The sequence below is a fragment of the Artemia franciscana genome, chromosome 2 (genome assembly GCF_032884065.1).
Source record: "Artemia franciscana chromosome 2, ASM3288406v1, whole genome shotgun sequence".
Classification (NCBI taxonomy): Eukaryota; Metazoa; Arthropoda; class Branchiopoda; order Anostraca; family Artemiidae; genus Artemia; species Artemia franciscana.
The window spans coordinates 36,395,961-36,423,874 of record NC_088864.1 but is presented as its reverse complement, the minus strand read 5'-3'; the positions used below and the strand labels follow the sequence as shown (position 1 = coordinate 36,423,874).

The 27,914-nt window shown below is 35.2% G+C and overlaps 1 protein-coding gene across 1 annotated transcript in view; it reads left to right on the top strand.

The window, feature by feature from the left end:
• Positions 1 to 27,914, top strand: part of LOC136040940 (E3 ubiquitin-protein ligase MYCBP2-like) — a gene marked incomplete in the record, with an annotated part of 337,503 nt that overhangs the window by 32,723 nt on the left and 276,866 nt on the right. The window contains 6 exon segments of the mRNA XM_065725378.1: positions 356 to 509; positions 3,604 to 3,782; positions 12,040 to 12,342; positions 16,795 to 16,959; positions 19,137 to 19,367; positions 20,883 to 21,096. Coding sequence (XP_065581450.1) covers positions 356 to 509; positions 3,604 to 3,782; positions 12,040 to 12,342; positions 16,795 to 16,959; positions 19,137 to 19,367; positions 20,883 to 21,096 — 1,246 coding nt within the window.

The window sequence follows — 27,914 nt, the reverse complement described above, 5'->3', positions numbered from 1 at the left end:
TGCTTCAAAAATAGTTCATAATGATTAAGAAAGCCTCAGCTATTTTATCAATATTTTGCATCTGTTTTGTTGGACAATCCCCGGTAACTTTTGACTCGTGTGGTAGTAGGCTATAGTATTAATTCTATCGTCCTGTCTTGACAATTTAATTATTCTGAAATTATTTCAGCTGAAGTGTTCTGAAATTAGAACAGCAATAGCCGTAGATAGCAAGGTTCCCGGAAAGTTCACATATTTCACTGGGAAAATATACAGTCGAATCATAACACAACATTAGCTGCATATCCCTTTTTTTTCAACATCTGTTGTTTAGTTGATAAGATAAACAACTTTCTTGCCTTATTTTCTCTTTCAGATGGTTTGCATTGGGCTTAGATGTGTTTATGACCTGCTGGAGGCAGATTGTTCAACAAGCGGTGAACATTGCAAGAGAGCCCTTCAAGGTCTTTTTGATACTTTACAGTATTTGGAACCTGAAGTTCTCCAAGGCGAGGACAAGAATTCAATAGGTAAATATATGTTTACGTTTAGAATTGTATATATATATATATATATATATATATATATATATATATATATATATATATATATATTATATATATATATATATATATATATATATATATATATTTACATATATATTTACATATATTTTGTCAATGGAATATCACTTCCTGAAAGTGCCATCTTAATGCCCTCAGTCATTTATGAGTTACGCCCTTATTCACCGTATGCACTAAATGCGTGACTCCCTGTAGGCCCATAATGTGTTTTGATCAGTTCTATACTTCTCTCAATATTATCTAAAAGCTTCACATGAATGCTCTTAGTCTGTTTGAACACTAGAGGTCAAATGTGCCCTCTTTCCCAATAACAAGTAGTATATGTAAGCAATGGGTGAATTGCATAACTTGCAAAACTTGCCCTGAAGGTAGTGGGAGAGGGAAGGGGTTGACATCCCGAGAGACACAGTGTCTGGATGTTTCACCTATACTGGGCCAAATGACTATCTCAAAATTTTGATTCGATGTGTCTGGGGAACTAATGGGCGTAGGATAGAGTTGGTAGCCCTCCAATCACTTTTGACTCTTATAAAGGGCGCTAAAACTTCAATTTCCAGTCGTATTAGTTCCTTCGGAGGTTTCTACGACAACTCCTTCTATACGAAGTGCCTTGATGAAAAGTTAAAAAAATAATACATTGTGCCTATATCGCTCATTACTCAAGCAGCACTATTGCGCTACCTATAATTCGATTGAAATTTTCCAAATTATTGGCCGGGGCCAAGGGGACCAATCAATTTTCTGGGACGAAGAACAGTGTTGAGGGTCCGGAAATGGTTTAAAAACTTGGATGTCTCTGATAAGTTCGAAAATTACAGTCGTGTAGTTTCTGGACTAATGGAAATCTAATGCTTAAAAAATAAATTAATTTGGGGGCCTGATCGTCCCCAAAAATAGGGTCTTAAATTGAATAAACACTATTCTTTCTTACCAATTCAAAACTTATATCCTTAAGTTCTTGGGTCAAGAGAACCCTAATGAATAAGAAAAAGAAAAATAATTGTTGTTCCTCCCCAAAATAAGACCAAAAAGGTAAAAAAAAAAATGTTGTTCGAACTAATTTAAACTAACAACCTAAAGGTCTCGAGCCAAAGGATCCCTGAAGCACAAAAAACGGGTTGAAGGCATGAAGCCATCAAAACTGAAAAGTCCTTGGGTGTGTTGACCTATTCCATATAAAAAAAAAAAATCTGATTTGGCTGAAAATGGGCCCCTAAAACTTTTTTCTGAACGGCTTGAAATTTAAATTTCAAGTCCTTGGGTAAGTGGCCCAAATTTACAAGAAACTTTAGCTTGGACCATGGAACCCCTTCAAAACTTCGGTCCACAAAAGTGCCTTTTTTCCCCTAATCTGAATGAATCTTTCAAGGATTGTTGCCTGATCTAACGGAATTACGCAATTTTGATTAAGAGAGAGGGTACTGGGGGCCTGGAAATGGGCCAAGAACCTTAATGTCCCCTATCAGTTTGAGAGTTACAGCGTAAGTCCCTGAACCAAGAGGAACCTGTAAAAATTAATTATAATTTGCTGGAATAGACCTCCAATAAAATGGGGCCCAAGAAGCTCCAAAAACTTTTTTTTCAGATCAGCTCACAAGTTTTTCTTTATTTCCCTGGGCCAAGAAGACCAAGAGCAAACGAAAAAAATAACTTTATTAAAAAATAAATATGTTGCTCCGATTGACTTGAAGCTGTCAAGGATTTTTGCCTGTACTAAGGGGATGGAACATTTTTTTGGGAAGAGCAGGTTGTTTGGGGACCACAAAGGGGTGGAATATTTTAGGGAATACAACTAAAAATAAATCAGAATGGGCAAATGAGTGTCGTAGAAACATCTGCATTGTCAATGAAAAATTAAGAAAAAAGTATTACGGAAGATATTCTTTCTGAATTTTTTGTTGACAATACAATTGTTTCTCCTATACTCTCATTTACTCATTTTCATTTATTTTTAGTTGTGTTCCGTAAAACATATTTCAATGATTTATAGAGTCTCATTTCAATCGAAATTTGACTGCTGTTAAGAAAATCTTGTGGATTCTGTTAATTCGGCATTTCTGCGTTCATTTTCACCCATTTCATGTCTAATAACCCTTAGAATTTGCTGATAGGCCATATTCCTTAATATTACAGCAAAGTTGGTTGTCAAACAAACCATCAATGGAATGCAATATTCCAACTAGGATGAGTTGACGAACACTTCTCGATTTATGAAAACAATCCCGACTAGAGGAGGCTATAAAAAACTATGCCGGAATTTTATCAGTAATGAAACAGTTTTTCCTTCATTTCAAAAAAAAGATGCAACATTTGCAACTAATATGTCGTATGAAACCTGAATGAACATCAACCAATACTAACAATACTAACCATTAACATCTATGTTAATCCCATTTGATTTAAAGTCAGTTAAGATTCGACAGCTGCTAAGAAAATCTTGTCGATTCTGTTAATTCTGCATTTCTGCCTTCATTTTTCACAAATTTAATGCTTAATAACCCTTAGGATCTGTTGATTAGCCACATTCCTTAATAATATAGCAAATTTGGTTGCCAAACAAAGCATCAATGGAATGCAATATTCCAACTAGGATGAGTGGACGATCACTTTATTCCATCTGTGAAAATTATCTAAACTAGAGTAGGCTCTAAAAAGCTATGCTGAAATCTTGTCAGTAATTAAACAGTTTTTGTTTCATTAAAAAAAAATAAATAAAAATAATATAACAGTTATAACTAATATGCCTTTTGATTTAATGGTAATCCTTAACTTGTTCCAAAAATGTCGATGCTTTCGTCCATTTTTTATTGTGTTTTCTTAATTTTGAGGATCCTCCAATCCTTATAGGGAAAAAGATTATTACGCTTCATCTACATGCTCTGTGAGCACCTCCGAATTTCCGAATTTGGTGTAACCAAGGTTTATTTTCGTAAATTACTTTTGTGTGCTTATAGAGCTCTTCCTGGGAGCTAAAACGGCTCGACACTTTTTGCTTATTAATATTTTAATCACTTCATGAATGGTTGAACATTTTTTACAGGACCTTTATTTACGACTTTGCTAAACTTGGCACGCAAATCTTCCGTTGATGAGAATGTTAAAAGTTTGGCTATTTCGTGCGCCACTAGTCTAGCCATTGCGTGGGGCAGCACAGCTAGACTTCTTGAACTTATAAAAATTCTTCTTTTACGGGATGATTCTGAAACGACTCGAGTTACAGTAAGTCTAGAATGGAATTGATGGCTTTTTTGGTTTTCAAGCCGCAGCCTTTTCAATTTTTATTTGCACTTACAGCTGTTTTTTTTTCTTCTTTTCAGAAACACATGAAGATTTGGTTAAGGTTAATTTTTTTCTTCGATTTTTTTTTGCGATTTTTGCTTTTTCTACACATAGCAGACTTTCTCCAAGTAGTATTTTGTTGGATATTAGATTTGGCTATCGCTTTTGTTAATTGTCGCATATTCTTTGGTTTTAATTTTTACGTTGTTTTCTTTTTTGCTACTAGTTAGAATTGAAAGTTACTACCCTACTTTCAAGGCCAAATATCAAAGTCAAGCCGTTTTCAGTCAAGTGGCGCTGTAAATAATTTCAATTACACACGGCACACTTGCGCTTAAATTACGTCTTATGAAACTCTTTAATGAAACCCTTATGAAACAATATCGCCATAAATGGGAAATTATTTTCGGTTTTTTTTTTTCTAGCTTTAGTTTTTTCTTTCTGGCATAATACACAAAAAATAAATATAAATGTTTCTGTCATTCTTTGCGCAACGAAGATGACCAGTAGGCAAAAACCGAGCAACGCGAAAAAAAAATCGAAAAAAAGAATCAAAATTAACAGAATTATAAACTTTGAAAGCCAAAAGACCTAACTGCAAAAGCGAGCCGCTCATCAATATATGTGACTAACAAAAAACAAGGCTCTCATCAGATACTAGACAAGTGACTCGCTTGAGAGCGTTGTTTTTTGTTAGTCTTGGTTATTGATGGGTGGCTCTCTTTTGGAGTTAGGCTTTTTTGCTTTTAAAGTTTTTAATTCTGATTCTTTTTGTTGTCTTTTGTTCCGCGGTGTTAGGTTTTTATGGCACTTGGCATTAACGAAGTGATATATAGCGATCGCAAATTCTGTCGGTGTGTCCCGGTTTTGCTACTTTAGGCACTTCCAGGTAAGCTAGGACGATGAAATTTGGTAGGCGTATCAGGGACCGGACCAAATTAAACTAGAAATAGTCGTTTTCCCGATTTGATTATCTGCGGGGAGTGGGGGGGGGCGGTTAATTCGGAAAAAATAGAAAAATGAAATATGTATAACTTACGAGTGGGTGATCGGATCTTAATGAATTTTGATATTTAGAAGGACATCGTGACTCAGAGCTTTTATTTTAAATCCCGACCGGCATTAAGCCTCTTTTTTTCCTTTTAAATCAATCTATTAATTCTAAGAATTTTGTTAGAGCTCATGTTATATGAGCTCTTGGCTCTTCTAGCCTTGTCACAAGTGCCGTATAGGCTCTCAGCTCTTGTTTACTTCTTTCAATTTAGGTTTTATTTATTTTTGCCTTCCGCGTTGTTTGTTTTTGTCATTTTATTTTTTGTATTCCTTTTGTTTCATTCGCATTTACGTTCAAAAAATGTGAACATGCTCCCTTGAGGCTTTCGCATGTAAGGCTAAAGAAGGGGAGCGGTTTTCGTACCGAAATATTCGTCTTGTTTCCTCCAGTAGCTTCGTTGGCCTTACAAAAACTCCATTCTCTATTTCCTTTTTCTTTATTTTTTTGTCACATGCAGAAAATAAAACTATGTATTTCTGCCGCTCTCCGCTGCTAATTGAATATATTCCAGTCCAGTACCTCCTTGTGAAGTTTTTTTCTATTAGTCACACTTTTTATCACTGCTATCACCATTTATTATTTATTCGTGAATATGATTAATGACAAAAGACAAACTTTGTAAATAACACTTTACTAATCGAACCTCCTTTAATGAAAGCTTTTTTTGCTCTCAGTAATTCTTGTGAGGGCTAAAAAGTCATTGCAAAAATTAGGCAAACCTAATGATGATAGTGAATAATTTTGTGGAAAGGAGGGGGTATAATCAAAAAGTGATGCCGATATCATCTCGAGTCCAATCCAGGTAATAACTGTTTTTCTTTGGAATCTATATTTATCCTAGCTGCCTTGCAAAATTTCGTTTTTGGTATTTGCTACGAAAGTCATAGAATAATCTATTTATGAGAAAAAAACTCCAGAAAAAGTTGTATAAGCTTGTCTATGTGGTTTTTTTTTAGCCCGCGGCTGGTTTCTCTAGTTTGTTATGGTTCTCGCCCCAGTTTGAATTGAGTACGGTTGATCTATAGAGAATTGACTTGCTTTTTCTTTGTTTCTAAAAATCTGATCGTATATTTTAGCAGAACTATTTATTTCTATCTTATTTGTTTTCGTACTTGAATTCTCTTTGTATTGGTGTTTTAGTGAGGTTTTTATAACCGTTGAAGGAAATCAAATCCTAAATCGCTAAATTACTGTTCGCAGATGTTTTATTCGTGTGTTGTAGTTTCTGAGAAAGGTGAAGGACAATTTTAGTCTCAGCTAGATTTTTGTATGAAAGATTGTACCTATGACAGTATTTGGTAATATGTTTTCTCCGTGTGAGACTTCTATTATCTTGAAACCCTGTATCCTTAGACCCAGTCAAAATAGAATGGAAATCAAATTATCACGTTTACAATCATATGAACTTTACTCACTAGTACCAGGTTTAGCATCGTTACCCTTACAGCTTATCTAGATTAAGAGATGGCATTCACACAACAATAGCATGAATATTGCATAACTGTTTTTTTTGAAAGATTTAGGCCTATAAGCTATTAATTGAAATTGACCAGCACATGCATAAAATTGAACCTCCTTCCGCTGAAAGGGAAACAAGTTGGGTTTGGTCGAATTTATGTCGGATGCTTTTTTCTGTTTTTCTTCTATTTGTAGTGATATTTTCTACTGACAGAAATTCTTAATGCTGAAATAGAAGATGCTGTTCTATATAGAACAGACTCTGTATATATATATATATATATATATATATATATATATATATATATATATATATATATATATATATATATATATATATATATATATATATATATATATATATATATATATATATATATATATATATATATGAGATCTTAGCCAAAAATTGATATCGCGAGGTTTTTCTGCAAATAAATTAACTTGGCAATTTAAAAAATTTAGTTTTCATTATAAAGAACTTTTAAATAAATATCAAAAGAATTATCTAGAAATACTTAAAGAAATTTTCAACTAATTTCGGAGGTTCGAGAAATGTTGTCGCAGCGCCATTTATTTTGAATTGTGTTTCTAATTGAGCGGATTTTCTTAAAAATTAGCCACATGGTAAAGATGAATTCTATAGTTGTTTAGTTTATTCAGGTTTTTGCAATGTGTTAATATTTGTGATTTGGTAAAATTTATAATATTTAGTTTACCTATTGTTGCTAAAGGGAGGGATATATTAACAGGATAAGCTTGTTTTGGTTTTACTTGGTTGTTTTACATTTGCTGTTTTTTTTTTCTTTCATAGGCATGTATTTTGGGGGTGATACCTGACGCGGGGATGCCATGGATATTCTGTGGTAGCCACAACACTGTGCTGGGTAGAGAATTTAGAGTGGCGAAACCCTATATAGGCCAGTGTATTCTCCTGATGAGCCCTTATGTTGGGTGTTGCCTCTGAATTATTTGTCTATATTATTTTTTCTATTGTTTGGTAAATGACGACTTATACTTATTGACGACATGACTGCCTGTCCATGGATTATTCTTTATGGTTGATTGTGTGTGGCTATCCTGTTTGACCTATGTGATTGTATGGATGAGTAGGGTTAAGGCCTCATTCAAGTGCTTGTCTATATTAGTCACTAATTTAGGAAAACAGTCTTCCTTTTCTCCTTCTGTCTCTCTTTTTTTTTTTTTTTTTTTTTTTTTTTTTTTTTTTTTTTTTTTTTTTGTGTTTGTGCTGTTGCATTGGTGATTTCTCTATTATATATATATATATATATATATATATATATATATATATATATATATATATATATATATATATATATATATATTTGTGTAGAGTAAACTTATTTCAAAATGGAATAGTTTAAGAAAAGGCAGTATTACCAAAAGGGTAGCAATGCTCGAACATTTGCCCACACACTGGGGAACTTTAGGGAACTTCGGTGAGGTGGAAGAGGCCTGTCGAACAATGGATTATATTAACTATTAAATAAAAAAACAAGTTTTTTTTAAAATGGAAGTAAGGAGCGATATTAAAACTTAAAACGAACAGAAATTACTCGGTATATGAAAAGGGCTTTTTCTCCTCAACGCCTTGCTCTTTACGCTGAAGTTTAACTCTTTCTCTTGACTCTACTTTTTAAAACAGTAAAAAATTTAGTGTAAAAAGCGGCGCGTTGAGGAGGAAAAGCTCCTTTCATATACAGAGTAACTTCTGTTCGTTTTAAGTTTTAATTTCGCTCCTTACTTTCATTTAAAAAAAAACGTGTTTTTTATATTTATTTTCAGGGCGTTTTTGAATTAATGCATGTTTTGATCTTGGCTCTCCGCACATAAATAATTAAAACGAAATTTGCATATTAATTTGTTTCTGGCTAATTGGCTTTCTCATAGTTTTAACCGGAAGATTTTGAGAAAAAAGGAGCGAGGGAGGAGGCCTAGTTGCCCTCCAATTTTTTGATTACTTAAAAAGGCAACTAAAACTTTTAATTTTTTACGAACGTTTTCATTAGTAAAAAATATACGTAACTTACGTAACGAACTTCTATATTCGTATGTTTTTCTTATCTACATATCTATCTACAGATCATCCGTGTCAAGACCAATCAAGTTCTTCCCCTGCCAACCATCCAGGAGCTTCACCAAAGTATATGCGAAATTTTGAAAAGAGTATGTATTACTAGACAGAAGGTGGTCTATTGTTATCCCACCTTTAAAATATACGGATAAGTAAGAGCGCACAAAGTACAGAGGATACTCGCTAATCGCTAATCAAGCCATTTAGCCTTCGGATAAAAAACCGAAGAACTCGACTCCTATCCCACCTTAAAAAAATACGGATAAGTAAGAGCACACAAAGTACAGAGGATACTCGCTAATCGATTTAGCAGCAAAAACCTTTGCTATTAAACTGCTCGACAGATTCCGCAAAGCCCGTTATAGTGGAGAAAAAACCTAACCATAGAGTATTTGGATCGGTGATGGGCTTCTCTTACCAGATTTTTTCAGTTTCAGACAGATTTTGAATTACAGATTTAAATACCAGCAAGAGAGACCTAAATGCTTAATTGAATTTCTCATTGTTTTTGATTTGGTGGTATGATGCCTCCTGGGGGAGGACGGAGTGTCTTGCACGTTGATTAGCCTATTCCTGACATAATATTAAGGTATGGATTCTCAAGTCAGAGCTGACAGTAGTCTTTGCCCACTTTTCGATACTGAACTGCCAGTAAATCAGGAAATTGTATTGAATTTGCCCTTTTTAACTTTGTTATCAAATTGATTTTTCGCGCAATTGAGGACACCAAAGAATAGTGATTGATCTTTCTCTGTCAGTAACCAACCTGGGCTATGGTTTACCTACTTCGTGAATCCGTCGAATAGACACAGTCTATGCCTGATGATTTATCCGCTAGGGACAAGTCTTTCGGCTTCCATATAAATCAGCATAAAAGAAAGGCGAAGAGAACAAGGGGTGTTAGTAACGCGCAGGTCCTGCCGGATAGAAATCCCATCCAATGTGTCAACTTCTTCAAATACCTATGCTCTCTTGTGGATTTCTCGGACTGTGCCATAGATGGCATCAAACCTCATGTTTCTTCTACTGGGGCCAATGTTCTCCGCACGGGAAAACCGCTGTGGAATAAACATCAAGTTGTTTTAAAGACGAAACGTGAATATATGACGCATTCATGATATCTGTGCTACTTTCGAATCCTTTAGATCAGGGTGTTTTCTGCTATAATTACCTTCACATATTCTGAAGGTCAGGCAATAGGAAAGGGTTAGCGAAGTTAGCTTCTGCAGTTGAAATGGAAACCGCCCACCCATATCAAATTTTGTCAAATGCAGATTCCGCCGGTGGATCGACCACGTACTGTTACGCCTTCAAGAAGCGATATCAAAGCAATGCCTGAAGAGTCTCTGGTTGCCGTCTTGAGGAAGTGTATAAATTAAATTTGTATAAATTAAAATCTTTAGTTCACCCTTCTTTTTATGGAAACTGGTAAACAAAATCTTTGCAATTACCAGAGGGCTATATTCGTTGTTAAATGGAATGCTTTAATGAAAATACTAGTAGAAATTTTTAACAGTTCGTGGTAACGAACTGTAAGGAGTGACCCGACTCAATAGTAACCGAAACTATAAAGGCGGAATTTTTATGTCAATAAATACAGCAAAAGAACGAACTTATTATGCTGATTCTAAATTTATAAGATTTATTAAGTTTAGTGTTACCCATCAAAGGTTATGAGCCTGAGAAAATTTATCTGATTTTTGAAAAAGGAGAGAAACACTGCCTAAAAGTCAAGGAATCTTAATAAAGATTACACTCTCAAATATTGAGTATTATGTATACATTTTTTGGTTGGGGGGGGGGTGAGTTTACTGCTTGGGGGATTTACCACAGGGATAATTTTTTATTGGGAGAGAAGTTTCAATGGGGCAAACTTTTCAGGGAAAATTTTACACTTTTTCGCGGAAATTTCTCATAAGTTCTATACGAAATTCTTTTTATTTGTTTTACTTTCTCTTGAATTAGGTTTGCACGTGGAGATGTTAAGAGTAACTGTCCAGGGTACATTTCCACCGGGATTGAATTGTCTGGAGGAGTGGATCCCAACCGATTCTGAGCCATGTCCCACCTAGGAATTTCTAATATTATTATCGCCCCCTAACTTCTGTTACTCTAAACTTTACGCATGTTAATCTGAAGGAGGCTTAAAAGGCCATTCGATTAGGGCTTTTTTGATAGCATTGTAATGCTATCACATATCTTTTTGCTCTTTGAATGCATATGAATGTGAAATCATTCACAGGAAAAAATGTTTCAAAAAAAATTAAGGTTCTGGAGAATAGTGAGCCAAAGGGTGCACATCCTGCACACGACCCCCCCCCCCCCGAAAAAAAAGAAAACCAAGGGGGGCCTGTACCCTATGTTGGGAATCACCGGTGTAGAGGATCTTTCCGCTGGGATTTTACGTGGAGTGGAGACGGACTTCCCGGCATTATTTAAAAAACGTTCAAAAATTAAATTAAACAAAAGTTTTTTCATCTGAAAGTAAGGAGCAACATTAGAACGAACAGAAATTATTCCGTAGAATATTTTATATACCTTTCCTTTTACACTAAAGCTCAACTTTTTGTCTCCATTCTTTAAGAACGACTCATGAAACATAAGGGTTTCTTAATTAGAACAATATGAAGTATTTTTAAAAGTACTAAAAAATTTCAGCGTGAAGAGTGAGGTATTGAGGAGAGGGCAACCCGTCTCGTATTTTTAATATTTTTTGCTCGTTTTAAGTATTAATATTGTTCCTTACTTTCAGTTGAAAAGAGAGGGTTACAACCCCTCCACCTACTACAACGCGATAATATTTGTTCATTTAAATTTTAGCGTTAGTATCACTTTCATTTTAAAAAGTGTCTTTTTTTAATGTACACATAAATACTAGGTACAATATCAGGTATTTCTAAGGAAAGTAGAATTTATGGAGGGCTAGAAAAATGTTCGACAAGAAAGTACACTTAAGAAACAGAAACAAAAAGAGGGGAGAAGTTAAAAACAGAATAAAAAAAAAGATTTCACTTGAAAGCTAGTCTTTTGTTAATTCTGTTCTTTTTAATGTTCCCTGTTAAAGTATATAATCTTTCTGTGATGTTAATAATTTTTTAAGAATGTAGCTATTATTATGATATGTTTAATTTTTTTCTATAATCAATGTTTTCTTCTTAGTAAGTTTTTTTTCTATAATCAGATTTTTTTAAATTTTTTTTCTCGTGGATTGTTCAACTAGCTAAAATGTAAAATCCTACCAGGGGATATCTTTCGGATGTGGAGAAACTGAAGGGATGTATTCTGTCTTGGAATTGAAACTAAGTGTAAAATTTAGTAAATGAGCCATTTGTCCTGTAACACTTCATTTGTGAACTAATATTTTGTTGAAAACCCATATTTTTCATTTTCATTCGTGACTACTTTTGTACGAGTCCAGACTTGGTAAAAATCGATATTTTCTAGGGTTTAGAGGGTTTAAGGCTCTTGCCCTTTTGGATTAGAACCCAACGGTTGTTTGCTCTATAAATATACTTCTGCGTCGTGAGAAATTTTATGATGCTTTTGATGTTTATGTTTGTTCATTTCTCTTTTAGTTGCATTTTTTTCAGGTTCCAGAAATACTTAGGGCTCTTCAATCTTCAGCTTACCAACGTTTGCAACCGGCCAATTTTGAGTGGGTGTCTAATGGAATCCCAAAATCATTATTTTGTGAAAGATTCAGCCTAACTATTGATGAAGGTTTGCATTCTGGATCTATTAAGAATTATAGTTTAGCTGTCAAAGAGGACTACGTTTATGTTTCGGTAAACTCTTCCATTTTTAAGATTGGTACTGGTTTGGGTTGTTCAGTTCGCAACGCTGTGAAGGCTTCAAAAACGAATCTTCCTCGAGGCAAAATCTTAGCAACTAAGGTATATTTTCATAATTCTTTTGACAATTCAGGTTTTATATTTGTAGTTAAGAATGTATGTTATATCAGATAACATTTTTTTTGTCGTAAAGACATTGTCTCTTCTGGGGCACTTAGCTTGTCAAATACAAAATTCAATCATCACCTCTCCCACCTTCAAACTTACTGGTTAGTTTAAACAGTTTAATGAAATACAGTCATTTGTACAATATAATGGGCTACCACATGAAGAGTGTCAAAAAATTTGAACACCGTGATCCATCAAATTCATCCTAATTATTCGGACAGAATAATCCGCTGACTTTGGAAAATATGACATCCAAGTTCAATTAATTCTGACCAAGTTCAATTACAGCAATTTCAACCACCAACTCATAATTTTCTCCTCCCTTCTTTCGTACAGTAACGATAAATATCGTTATTTGAGAAATATAACCAAGTATCTCAGCTAAAATTTCAGAAATCTGACAATTGTGATTGAAAATTTATCGAAACTATTGCTGTCCACTCTAAAAATTAACGAACCGGGATAAACAAGGCACCCAAATACGGTTATGTGTGAGTAAGTGTGTTGTATATACCGTGTAATTTCAGGAAAATCTTTAATGATCCGTTATTCTCGGCGAGTTAATATACATAAGTTGAAACTTTAGCGTAAAGAGCGGGACTTGCGGTAGGTGCAATTTCCCCTAATGTTTACAAATTTTACGATAGGTTTTAACATGATATGAAGAACTTAACAGAAATCAGATGCAAAAATTTTTTTTCTCAAATAGATGCTAAGGGTGACATTAAAATTTAAAAGAGACAAAAATCCTATTTTATTTGAAGAGGCTTCCGCCTCTCTTAACCTTGATTTTTCCAAATAAGTTTTATTAGTCCTTTCTGGGTTTTGGCGAAGGCGTTTACATACCACTGATCAAAGAGGATGGGAAATAGAGCTTCAAAGAGGATGGGAAAGAGGATCAAAGAGGATGGGAAATAGAACAATATTGGCCAGAGAGGATTGGACCGGAGCTCTCGTCTTGTTGTTCAAAGGAGGGCGGGGAATGAAGCGTACGTGAAGGTGTAACATATCTACCTTTCTATCAAAGGAAATCTATTCAATCTTAGTTTACGCATTGACTATATGCATAATTAGGTGCCCTTAGCCTTTGAACTACACGTTGTCAGTTGGTCCCCAGAGGCACATTTCATGGATCTTTGTCCGTTGTGGTAAAAACAGATATCTCCAGATTTTTAACGGATACTCTCTACTAAATGGGATTGCTTGGGAACGCGTTGGTTTTTAAAGGCGTGTCGTGTTGCCCTCTGGTTGGTTCTGGCCTTTTAAAATTACAGCAGGAGTTCTGATTTATGATCGAATAAGCCTCTTCTTAAATTTTCTATTACCTTTCCATAGTGTGGCCAGAAAACAATAATCAAAATAATAACACTTGGGAGGTACGTCACTCTTCGCTAATTCATCTCACCAAGTACTCTTTTATTGGAAACAGCTTAAGAAACAGTGACTAATCTTTTTTATATTTTGATTTTTCGCTGAGGAGCAACAATCCCTTTTAATCCTTGAGAGAATAAACTTTGCTTTCCAATTTCAGTAACAAAAGCTAAAGAAAAATAACCTTTGAAGATGAAGTGTGGCTTATCTAAGAAGAGTTTGTATATATATATATATATATATATATATATATATATATATATATATATATATATATATATATATATATATATATATATATATATATAAAAGAGGTTAGGGAGTAAGATATTCGGGTATTAATGTTTATGAAAAAGAATCGTTTGAAATCTGTTTGCATAAATTTTCTTTCAAATTACCTCGGAATATTAGCATATTTATATTAATACTACCGCTACTACTAACAACTCACCGCTGCACCAAGCCGCCTGAGGCCAACAGCTACGCATGCTTCTCCTCCATCCCAATCTATTCAAAGCTTCCCTCCTTACACTCTCCCAGAAAGTTCCTATTTCCTTTAAATATTTCTCTTTTCGGCCCTTATTGGTAAAAATTGATGTTTTCTGGTAAAAACGGCAGAAAACGCACAATGGCTGTGGCCCAATCTCTTTTCATACTTAGAAAGGGCACTAGATATTACTGCTTCCTTTCAAAATAGCCCTTTCTCAGTATTCCATGACCACTCTTTTAGCACCATCACCCCCTGGTGAAGAAAATGGAAAGAAAAGGAGACATATCAATACTACCCATGCAAAAATGCGATTTCCTCTGTTTTTGAAGGTGGGGGAGGGGGGGGACTAAATGTCCAGTTCAGCATTTTCGATAATAGTAATTTCAATGATCTACTTTTTATTTTGATTTGATGTCATCTTTGAAGGTTTTTAAGCTCCCGTTTAAAATTCTCAAAATTTGCTTCAATAATTACAAGTTACTACTGCGCTAAATCTGAATAGTAATTATTATTCCTGAATCAGTGTCCATCGGAAAATGTTTCTCACCAGACAGTTTCCAGAAAGTTATGGGCTATGATTTGCTCTTTGCTAGGCAGCAGATACTGCTGCAACAATCCTGCAGAAAGGGCAATAGAAAAACACTGTCTTATTAAAGTTAAAGGAAAGATCTTAGATTATGCAGATGATCTAACTACCTAGGATATAGTGCTGATGAAAAGTAGGTATTTGGAGGCTTGAGGATCCAGGATATCAGGATGATTTTGAAAATTACTCTTTATTAGACTAATTTGCTTACTTTAGGAATAAATGAGAATGAAGACAAGAAGTTAAGCAATGAAAGAATCGAGTAAATGGCAGCTTTACTTATTTTCATATATCCAGGAAGGCTAATGTTCTAAAGGTTTTTTTTTTCGTAGTTGAAAAAAGTTTAAAACAAAAATTGAAAGATGAGTCTTACTAGTGCCATTGTTGCTACAAATAACAATTGACTGCAAAACGTAGCCAACTCAGCTGAGCATGCTCTTCCTTTATCCCAATTGTTTCAAAGCTTCACTCTTTACCCGTCCCATTTAGCTCCAATATCCTTTCTTGAGACCTCTTCCCATGCCATCCAGGGACGACTTGCTTTTTTTCGTAACATATGCATGGCCAATACTACCTTGCATACTTAAAAAATACTGTCCTGATATCTCTCTTATTATGGACAATCAAAATCTCCCAAAAGGGGGACACAAATAGTATGTGAAGCAGGGTAACTGCATTATAAGGACGAGTAAGAAACTGCTTACTGTCCAATTACGGTCAGTAAAACGAGCGGCTAAAGCTCTCCTTAGACTATTTATTTATAAAACACATAAAAAATCTTTTTTAGCTTTCGAAGCGCCTGTGAGCCCGAGCTACACTTGATCACTGTCGTGACCGTGGTTTTCAATATTCTAATCATAGTTTGCCCACTTATTTTCCTGTTTTTCCAATTTTTATTTAATGTACCGAAAAACCCCTTTTGCCTTGGTTATTCTGCTTTTTATATCTTGACCTTTTTTTGCTAATAATTTTTCTTTTGATTTTTGCTAATATAACTATCCAGGGGATTGAAGATATTCACTTGATCGGTTTTCTTGTTACCTAGTATCACAACTTTACCCCCATTTATTCCAAGTCTAAGTGACTTAGTCTTCCTAACATTAGTTATCAAATCTATTATTGCAGATAAGTCTTAGAGCCAAAATTAAGATACTAGACGATACTATAATGGCAATTTTTAAGAATGATTCTGGAATCTGGTTGCTTAGACAATTGGGAAAATATGTATCGAACAAAGTTAATTTCCAGAGGAATCGTGTAAGGAAATTCTTAGGCACTAATTTAAGTGACTGATTTAAACCAGGACATCATGAAAAATGTGTTCAAATCTGACTGCGGAGGTTAATACTGAAAGGAAGGATAAGATTGTTAGGTCACGTTTTACAAAGGATAGCCTGTCAGTTTCTTTTCTTCTTTTTAACGTTCATTGATTATTACTGTGATATTGAATATTAGCAGTTCACTGGCCTTTATCAAGCATCTTCGTCACTACTCTGTAACATTTTAGAAACATTTAGTGACAGAGTTGAGCCATAAAAAAGAGGTACATTCCCGGGGACACACAGCACCCTTTTCTGTTGCTCCAGTGCATCGTGAAACAGAGTCTAAGGGTGTTTCTTCGAATGAAGTTAGGATTTATCCTAGTTATATTTTAATTTTTTGAAATCTTTTCGCTTAGGGCATGAATTTATACAAAGTTGAATTATATAATGTCATAAATCTCGAGGGATTGTTCACTTTCAAAAATCATGTACACCAGATTTCGCGTGCCAATATTGGCTAAAGTGTGTAAAAAAATGGTGAATTTTGCCATGCGTGGTAGGGCCGTGTGGCACATGTGGCACTCAAAGATCTACAGCAGATAGTGGAAAATAGACAAATTCTTAGTAAATCTGAAACACACGAAGTGGACGTAAACTGAATATTTTATTTGTTTTAGGATTTTATTGTGTATCTTATACACGAAAAAGAATATCCGGAGCTCTTAGTTTTGAATCCTGACGATTTGACGACGATTAGCTCCTGTAACATTCCAAGTGAATTCTTCCATGGCTCAGTTTTCCCCGATGAAAATAATTTAAAAGTTATTTCTCCTGGATATGATGTAAGTGTTGTTTAATTTATTTATTTGAGGTTTTTTTTTTTTTTTTTCTAACTGAGAGAAGGTGGATCTTCATTAGAAAAACCTGTGGATTTTTTTTTTTCGAAGAATAAGCGTTACCATTGGCTGGCTTAGAGAATTAGAAAATTAGAATTAGAAAATTCCGGCTTAGAGAATCTATTTTTTGATCCAAGTGTTCATGATAACGCTAGTCGGGGTAGTCTTTAAAAAATTGATAAAGCTTAATATTCTAGATAAAAGAAAAGGTGCTTTTTCTTTAAAGGTGATCTAAAAAGAAGCACAGCATTGAAAAAAAAGTGTAGTAAGAACTAGTTTGGGTGGAACGTAATTGAATATCGTAATACAAACTAAAGTAGCTACATGTTTTTGTTTGTTTTTTTAGGCAAAAATAATTGACAGTGTTAATTTGTTCATTAAAGATAAAAATTGACAAAAAGGCGAATTTCTGAATTTTTTTTCAAAATTTCTTTTTCCAACTGGCTCTTGGGGGGGGGGGGGGTTCACTTTAAATAGAAGCGCCCATAGAACAAGAATTAAATTACAATACTTTAGACTTATATTTAGTCTGTGGGAAAAAACTCGATAAAGATCTATTTCGAAATGGTTAGCCTTGCTAAAAAATTTAATTTATTAATTTATTAATGAAAAGAAAACCTTTTAGAATAAGCGGTTGGTAAAAATAGGGTCTATTAGGCTTCAATATAGCCAAATTAGGGAATCTCCAAATCCTTTAGGATAAAGCATACTCTTCCTCAGTTACTTTTGCGATTGAGTTTATTTATTGGATTAGGATTGGATTGTGACATTTTTCATTTCGTTTGATAGGGGGACAGATGAAAAAATAAAAGTTATTTATATTAGAAAATTCGAATAGTTTTAGAAAAAGAGGAAAACATCTCCAAAGTAGCAGGTTAACTTAATGAAAAATTACTGTATTACGCCCAACATGTTCATGAACTACGTGTTGTAGGCTTCAAGTTACTGTGTGTAAAAGGATGAAATTTCGACTTTTTCATGACAATATAGGTTTTCTGATACAAACCTCAAGGATAATCGTATCGAGCAAAGTTGTCGCAGAATATTGGGGAAAAAAACTCAAACGAACGTAAATTAAAAGCTCTAGTGACATTCTTATGTGTTGATATCCTGCCCATCTTTACTGTTTAACAACAACCTTAGCCCAGCTAGGTCCCAAATGCTTTCGAAAAACCGTTTTGAGATAGTCAGTCGCCGTAGAACTATCAAAAATCTGTTTATACAGCCTTTTTTTCACAGAACATACTGCCATACCATGCTCATTCATCAAACAAACAAATCTTAGCATATTCCCAAGCATATATGTCATCGGTACAATAGATGACTATTATTTTGAACGTATATGCAGCATTGCTAATATGTATTGCAATGTTGTATTGTTGTGCACTAATTTAAAACCAAATTAAAAAAAAAAATCGGCTTCAAATGAAAGTAAAGGGTGACCTCAAAACTTCGAGCTAAAAGAGGTTGTCCTATGTATAAATTTGAAGTCATCTACTCTTTACGCTAAAGTTTTATTTATGGTTTATTGTGAGTTTAATTACTACCTATTAATATCTTAAAACTTTAGTGTGAAGATTGGGAGGCTTAAGGGGATGGCGTTTCTCTCACATATAGGGTAATTTTTGCTGATTTTATGCTTGAGCGTTGCTCTTTGCTTTCATTTGAAAATTATTGATCTTCTTTATTTAACAACAATGAAAACCACAATGAGCTCAAAATAGATTTAGTCTTTTTTTTTTCCGGAGAATGTACCAATTAAAGTTTAAGAACTAGCATAAAAAAAAACGGAACGAAAGTCCTGTGACCCTCCCCAAGAGTGAGAATCTTCGATTTATGGCAATGCTTTTAATGGGAGGTTTAGACAAATGGGTCCCAGCGAAAATATGAGCTAAATGAAGTGCACAAATAAATTTACTATTTTTCTCATTTGTCTCAATATTACAGATGAGAGTGAATTGCTTCAAACAAGGGTCTGAAGGAAATTGATGTTTTTATCTGTTGATTTTTAATTACATTTGTCTTTTTATTTTGTCATCTTGCCTTTAAATACGGTGCACTGCGTTTCAGTTAGCCTACTCGTTTTTATTATTGTGTAACTTTTAATGTACTTTATTTTTTAGGATTCGTTTCTCCTCCATAGCTATCAACTCAGTGAAGAGGGTATATGTCTAGGCGATGAAAAGTACTTGAATCTATCCCGTAAGATTGTCTATGCATGCACTGGATTAGTTCAGGATAAATCCTCAGGAGAAGCTAGAGAGATCAGAAAAATATATGACGGAAGTGGAGAAGAAATAAAAGGAGTTTTTGCTGGAAAAGATTTCAAAATTTTATTGACTGGGTCAGGAAAGGTAAGATTAAAGAGTATATTTAGTAATTATTAAGTGTTATATTTTCGAACAGTGTAAAAAGATGAAGCATGAGGGCGTAGATATGCAGAAAGTATGCGAGGCTACCTTTATTATATAAATTAAAAAAAGAAAAACTTTTTGAAAAAGTAGTTTTTCCAGAAAAAAAAGAGAAGAAAGAAAGGAAAAGTAATATTCGTTTTTAATTGTAATATCCGGTCGTTTAGAGTTTGAATTATTATACGAATCTGTTTCTGCTGGTTTTAAGTTTAATATGGCTCTTCACTTTTCTTTGAAAAACCTCTTTTTCAGAAAGTTTTTGTTTGTTTTTGATTGCCAAAGTTTCAAGTTTTTCAATATTTTCCATTAAGGTTTCAGTTTCAGAAACCTGCCTGCTCTTTAGAAAATTAAAAACCGGGATTCACTACAAAGCTTGTTATAAATACAACAAAAATAAATAAAGAAGAAAAGGTTGTCTAGACAAAAGAGTCGAGTTGTAACTATGGTGCCCATTATTATAAAAATCTTAGTGGATAATTTTCTTCTTAGACAAAATGCCTTTCCACTTATTATTAAAATGCAACGAAAACATAGTAACGAATAAGATTTGTAATTAAGATAATGAAAAGAAACATAAATGCTAGCAAAAGTCCGAATATTTTAGCTACATATTTGGAAAATTTTATTAACAAAAAAAACTAAAAAGACAACACATGCTTGAAAATAATATAAAAAGATGAAAAAAAGGTAAAAAATACAAAGAAAAACATTAAGGGAGTCCCATTTAATAAATCAAACATTCTATTCTGTGTTGCTGATAAAGTGCTTGGGTTATGGTTTTTATTCGTATATAGTTATGTATTTTTCAGCTTTTCACTATCTTAATTTAAAGTTTTGCTCGTTTTAATTTCATTTAGGTTATGATCCTAATGGATATTATCAATCTGCTGTTTTCTGGGCTTCAGTTATGTTCACGTTTATTGGATGGTATATCTCAAACTTGACTGATACCTCTTGCTTTTTATCCGGACAGATATGCTTTATAATATTAAAAATTTCATAAATTATGCTTAAAAGCTATACTTTTATCAAAAAACAGTTTATTCCTAGGTGGGTTTAATTCCGAAAACTTATATCAAGAGCCTTGTGCTCTGTATACCCGACAACCAAAAAGAGCCATTTGAAATACGCAACTGCAATTATTCTTGTTAAAGAAAACAGGGAAGCTAAGGCAATCAATCCAGTGCATTAATTGTTCTGGTTTTAAGTTAGTCGCAGGAATGAGCATGATAAGGTTTATTCGAAGATTCTGTCTATTTTTGCCCTATCTTGTTCAATTTCCAATTATCCAATTTTCTTAAATTCTTTTCAGAATTCCTATTTCTTTTGTTTCTAAACTGCTAATAAATGAAGTTGAATAAATACAATAGGGATTAGTCACCTTTCCCTTTGTATTTGTTTTTGTTGAATGAATTTTTTTTTGTCATCGTTTTATTCCTTCTATCTAATAAATTTTAGGCATTTTTTACTGGAAAGGCTGCGTCCCTGGGTCTACATCATTTGCCAACATCTCTTGGTCCACAAAACGAATTATCCTCATGGACTTCTTTTCCCTGTGAGAATTTGGACCAAATTTCAATTGGCCACGAAGGGTCCCATGTTCTTGCACTGGTTGAAAATGGGACCGTCTATTTTGCTGGTATCTCGAAGCGTGGTGAAGATGGTCAGCCAGGTGCATTTTTTGCATTTTTGTTATTTTATTAAATGTGGTAAAATAGAACTAAAAAAAATTCAATAAATGAGTAAATGAAATTAATAAATGAAACGCAAAACGAACAGAAATTACAATAAATAACCGAGTCAAACTCAAAATGAGCAGAAATTAACATGGGTAAGGTTTAAAACCCCTATGCTTTCTCAAAGCCAAAATATAGTTTGCACTTTAATAAAAAAATTCAAATGAATGTGCATTGTCAGTTTAATATACATATGCTGAAATTTATTTATTAAAATCTTATTAATATTTAATTTCTTTAAGTTATAAAAGTGAAAATGTTAAAAAGAATTTTTTCAGTAAAGTGCAAATTATATTCTTGCTTTTAGAAAGCATAGGGGTTTCGAACCCTACCCATGGTAATTTCCACTCCTTTTGAGTTTGAATTGGTTATTGATTGCAAGTTCTGTTAGTTTTGAGTTTCATTCATTGATGCTAATTTGTGTTAGTTGTATGCTTGGTAGAATATTAGATTCTGTTTTGCTCATTTTTGATTTAATGGAGTTCTTTACTTTTTTTGAAAAATTTATCTTGTGGAAAAAAAAGTTTCTTTTTTATTAATTTCTGTTTGTTTTGTATTGGCATAGTCCTTTTCAGGGAAAAAGAAAATAATAGTTTTTCGTTAAGAATTCCGGTTTTTCAAAAATTACATAACTTTGGGGGCTGACCTACCCAGTTATCCTAGAGATATAGTTTGTAGACCGTTCAGCTAGAAAGAAAAAAAATGGCTGTCTTAAAATTTTGATTGGAAGTGTCTAGAAAATTATCAGCTAAAGAGGAGCGCTGATTGCCCTTAAATCACTTTTGACTCTTAAGAGGGCACTAGAACTTTTGATTTTCCATCAAATTACCTCCTTTAAAATATTAATGATATTAGTAGCTATGAAAGAGCATCGCTGCCTATGTCCTCATATGCCCTATACAGCGTTCGGTTTTTGCCTATAAATTCCAATAAATTCCTATATTCTAATGCACTTTTATAGAATGCCTATATTTTGGCCAAAATCCTATTATTCCTATATTTTCGGCTGAAGACCACTAAGAACATTGCTCATGATTTGCAATTTTCACTTATCTTTAAGTAAGTCAAGATGTGATTTTCTTTTTGCTTTTGACTCTGTTGTAGACTGAGCAGTCTTTCGGTGTAGATCGATAATTAATTACAACTGTTGAGCTGTTTGAACTTAACTAATGTTTTGTACTGGGCTTAGTAAGCTGATTCTGCCTAGGCTATGCTGTTGTTCTGACTTAGTAGCCTATGTTTTGTTTTTTGTGATGTTGGGCCTGTCCGAAATGAACAAAGATCAGTATACAGGCTAGCAGTATCTGCTTAATGAGACTGGAGTTCTTGCGACTTATGCGTTTCCTGCCTGAACGCTATTTTAAAGGCTGATGCAAATACGGCCCAGTTTTGGACATATCTATATTTTTTCTTTTTATGGTCTTTTAATCTTGGGATGCTATTTTGTAGGGGATGCTTGGTTGCACAGCTGGGGTTGCTCAGGGGTATACCAACATGTGTAATCTGCAGAACACAAAGCCGCAGTTACTGCTTGACTACATTCACTGTAGCTTCACCTGAATGGACAATCTCGAGTTGAATGAAACAACCAAGGATAAACCGTTAGTTGGTACAAGCATGTTTTGTGAGCGTGATGCCGCTTATAAACTACTACTACTACTACTAATAACTCACTGCAGCACCAAGCCGCCTGAGGCCAACACAGCTACGCACGCTCCTCCTCCAACCTAATCTATTTAAAGCCTCCCTCTTTACACCCCTCCCAGGAAGTTCCCATTTCCTTTAAATCCTTATTTATGACATCCTCCCAACCCAGACAAGGACGACCTGCTTTCCGTGTAGCCCCAGACGGTTGGCCCAAAAAGGACAATCTTCGGTAATCTGTCATCCTTCATCCATAGAACGTGGCCTAGCCATCTCAACCTTTCTTTCATTATAGCCCCAGAAAGCGGGATTGAACCACACTTTTCGTACAACCTACTGTTTGAAATACGGTCAGTCAGCCGGGTACCCAGAATAATCCGTAGGCAATTTCTCTGGAAAACATCTAGTAAATTTTTCATCTGCTTTTCGGAGTGTCCATGCTTCAGAGCCATATTTCACCACTGTCATCACTGTAGCTTCCAATATTCTAATCTTGGTTTGTAGGCTTATCTTTCTATTCTTCCAAACTTTTTTTTAACTGTGAAAAAACACCCTGAGCTTTAGCTATTCTACTTTTAACATCTTCACTGCTCCCACCATCTTTACTAATAATACTACCAAGGTAACTGAAGCTCCCAACCTGATCAATCTTTTCGTTACCTAAGGTCAACTGCTCATCTTCACTTATTCCTAACCTTAGTAACTTAGTCTTCTTAACATTAATTTTCAAGCCTATTTTAGCGCCCTGAACTCGTAAAAACCTCTAAAAAATTCATTCATTTTGCTCACACTTTCATCTAATATGCTTAAATCATCAGCATAATCTAAGTCCAGGAGCGTTCTTCCTCCCCATTTGATTCCATGGTCTCCAATTGCCTTTCCTGTGCTCCTTAAGACGAAGTCCATCAAAATGATCCATATAAAGGGGGATAGAACACAACCCTGCTTAACTCCTGATTTAATACAAAACCAGTTGCTAACCTCATTTCCTACCTTAACCGCAGCAGTATTATTCTCGTACATAGCGCAAATCACTTTAATGTATTTTTCTGGTATACCATATAACGATAAGACCTTTGTGCTGAGTTAATATGGGCACTTCAGATGGTACAGAGTTCCGTGTCTGCTAACTCTTCAGACCATATTGTCGCAACCTTCCATGCGATGTTCCCCGGTAAGATCTCCGACGAAATGCCCCTATGTGCGAAGAAACTCATGTATCTGATCACCGATGCGCTGCATCTTTACTGTAAGCAGCTTAAATGCTTGTGAAGGACATTCAGTCATATCTTGTACTAGAATATGAAAAGACAACCAACAACGCTGGTATGAAAGAGTTACAGATACGTGTTCAATATTGGTCCTCATATGGAAACGAAATCCAGAGCAGACTTTTATGCACAAGTTTTATGGGCCACACGACAAGTGATGATCTGTGTAAGAAGATTATGTCAGCCATTGAGTAGAATCAGCTCCCACTTGAAAAACTGATCATGCTTGGAAGTGATGGACCAAACGTCATCAAAAGCGTTTGGAACAATCTCAATGCAAAAAAAGTGATGGGAAAGGGAATGTTGAATATTGGTACTTGAAACATCCATATAATCCATAACGCTTTCTTGAAAGGTCTTCAGGTGTTCGGAGAAGAAAGTTCCGACTTTGTTATTCTTGTGCATTTATTTTTTGACGGCTGGCCTTCGCGTTGTGAAGACTATTGAAAGTGCCAAAAGAAAGTAAGAGTGCCAGAGAATGCTTTCATATAGCATGTCCTAAGCCGCTGGCTGACAATCGGATGTGCCCTTGCTAGAATCATGCAGCAGTTGCCGGCAATTTTAGAGTACTTCCTGAACTTCATGCCGAGAGAGAAAAAACTGAAGAAACTTCTGTCCACTCCCAAATTTCTGAAGATTGTGGCTTATATCAGAAGTGCGACGATGAAGGCCCAACTCGAATTTGTTCTAGCCTCAGCAGAACTGTTCATGAGTTTCACCCAACTGTTCCAGAAAGAGGAGCCTCTCATTTATGTGCTGAATTCAGAGATCAAAGACTAGTTGTGACGCTTTGCGGACGGGTCTTAAATCCAGATTTCGTGACGGAGATTGAAAATTTCTCACCAGAAATGTTGAACCTTGCTGAAAAATTTGCAGAAAAGCCCATAGTTTCAGAAAATGTGGAACGAGCTTTCCGTGAGAAAGCAACACTGAAAGACAAGGCCATTTTCTATGTCAATGTGCGAAAACATCTTATTGCGGGCATTCGCCATATTTTGAACAAATGTCCTCTGGAAAAGGATGGTTTTCTGGAGGCTTTACGCTTTTTGAGTCCGATTAACATGAAGGATTCAAGAAGCATTGCAGACATAGCGGCTGTGGCACGCGAGATTGCGATTGGAGCAAGCTCAGACGTCGCCCAGGCTGAGTGGCTGCTTTTGCGAACGGAAAATGGACCCCGTGAGGACATTACTCGGATCGATCATTTTTTGGAGCCATTACTTTGGACTGGTGAATGAGCACGGGGACAGTAAGTACCCGCAACTTGACAAGCTTATCAAAGCAATGCTGACGTTATCGCCTGGCAGCGCAGATGTTGGGCGTGGGTTCTTGCGTTCTGGTAGGATTCTCGGTGAAGACCAGGCATTAATGTCTGAACGCATTCTGGATGCGAGACTCGTGATATATGACACATTGAGACTTTATGGAGGAAAACCAGAACGGTTTGTTATTACAAAAGAACTGTTGACTTGCACGTTCTGCACGGTCTCGGTATCAACAATATCCGCATGAAAAGAAAAAAGAAGAGCTATCCGAGAAGGAGAAAGGAGCTTTTGAAGAGGACAACAAGTAGAAGTTGCAGGAGGCCCACGACAAAAAGAAAGAAATTGAAGACCTGGAAAGCGAAAAGAAAAACTTAGAGCATCAGAGAAAAGAGAACAGTAGCAGATACTCTACTTTAAGAAGTGACCGATAGAATGAAGAACGCAGCCGGGTCCAAGAGTTCCATAGAGATAGCCCTATCTTTTTCTTTGCTCGAAGGTACTGTGGAGTCCAGAACAAGTGAAAGAGATCAGATGGCGGAATCTGCGAGAATGGAGCAGTCTCTTGCAAAGAGAAAAACTGACCTCATATCGAAATTGATGCCAAAGAAGCAGCAAGAGTGATTCTAGGTGTTTTACCTTGGTACAATCGTTGGCACAGTATGTGTACCTGATTAAAAAAAAATCATAATAATAAAAAATGCAGAAACTCGGGAAATGACGAATTTACGTGACCAGGCATCCCACCTCATCTACCACCGATCTGATCCCGAAGACTTCCAAATCCTATATTTGACCTATATTTAGGCTCGGGAAATCCTTTATAAATAGGACAGAGCCTATAATTTGACACGACCCGACCTGTCCGAACCCTGCCTATATTGCTTATATGCCTTTTTAATACCTGCATGAATGTAGTTTTTTTTTTCGTTTAACTGAATTCCCCCCTAAACATTTCCTAAAAGTTTCAACTTAATGCTGTTAATGTCGTTAGCTACAGTAACCGTAGAAGCAGCATTAAATGTATACACACTGTCTTCTCACTAGTTCAAAATTTAAAACCTATGAAGGTGTGAAGGGAAATTTTCAGAAAATATTTCTGTTGTACGCATGACAACCTGCCATCCTTATGCAGATTGCCAAAAGGGCATATCAGCAATATCATAGGAACAGTTTCATGTTTGAAATTAAAACATGCTTGATGTGGGGAAAGTTGAACTAACCAAAATACAGTATTTGCATCATAATACTACTGCTTCTACTCCTACAACTACTGCTACTATTATTATTACTGCCACTATTACTACTGCTACTAAAGCTGATACAAATACTATTAAGTGTGCTCCTACTGCTGATACTATAACTACTGGTACTACTATTACTTCTAATAAACCTAAGGGTATTAAGGCGAAAATTTTGGGCAATATTGTAACTGTATTGAAATAAACCAAACACACTATGCCCATATAGGTTGTTAAGAGGACATATCATCAACGCTATAGGACCGGTTAATGGTATTAAGTTAAAAATTTCATAGTGTTTTGAAGGAGATGTTGGAAAAAAAAAAGTACTATTTGCATACTGCTACTAATGCTACTACTGTACTACAACTATTGCTACGCATAATTACTGAACCTTGCAACAATGCTGAAAGAACTTGATGTATCAAAGCTTCGTTTGGATGTTTGTTATGGGAAATGATTTTCGGGGGGGGGGCTCTCAATTCAGTTTGACTCATAGAAAGGGCACTTTACTTTAAAAATTTAATGTAAATGGGTCCAATGGGTCTTAATGGGTCCAATGAGACCCATCTAAATTTAATGCGACCTTCCACTCCATAAAACCCTTATATGCCCCCAGGGTATAATTTAAAGCCCTTGCCACAGGGCTCTGAGGGGTTGGGTAAACCTTGGAAGCATTGTTATATGTTTTTAGGACTATTTTAAACAAAAATTGCCATCGCACAATTTCAATCAGATACATTTACTTAAAAGTGGTGTAGTGTTGTGGGGGGGGGGGGCTACTTGATCTCAATCACTATTAAATCTTAAAAGGAAACTAGAAATTCCAATTTCAAGAAAATAAACCACTTCTAAAGTCTATACAACCATCCCTTCCAAAAAACCTTAAATGTCCCTGGGGCATAACTTACAACCCTCACAAGCTTACAATGCCATTGGATCACTTTTACCCTTAATAAGGACACTAGAAATTCAGATTACCAATCCAATGAGCCCCCCCCCCCCCCTCGAAGTATATACAGCCACCCTTTTTATAAATAACTTATATGCCCCCGGGATATAACTTACAACCCTTGCCCTGAGAGCTGTGGGGACGGGGGTGTCTTTCTCAAAGACATAATTTTCGTATTCTCCAACTACAATGAATGAAACTGCTATTTCCAAATTTGTATTTGATTTCCTTTGGGAAATGATGAGCCGGAGGGAGGGGGGGCTGGTTGATCTACAATACTTGTGACTCTTAGAAATGGCGCTATAACTTTTAATTTTAAACCAAATGAGCCCCGTATGAAGTTTATGAGACCACCTAGCTGCCCTGCATAACCTTTTACTCTTT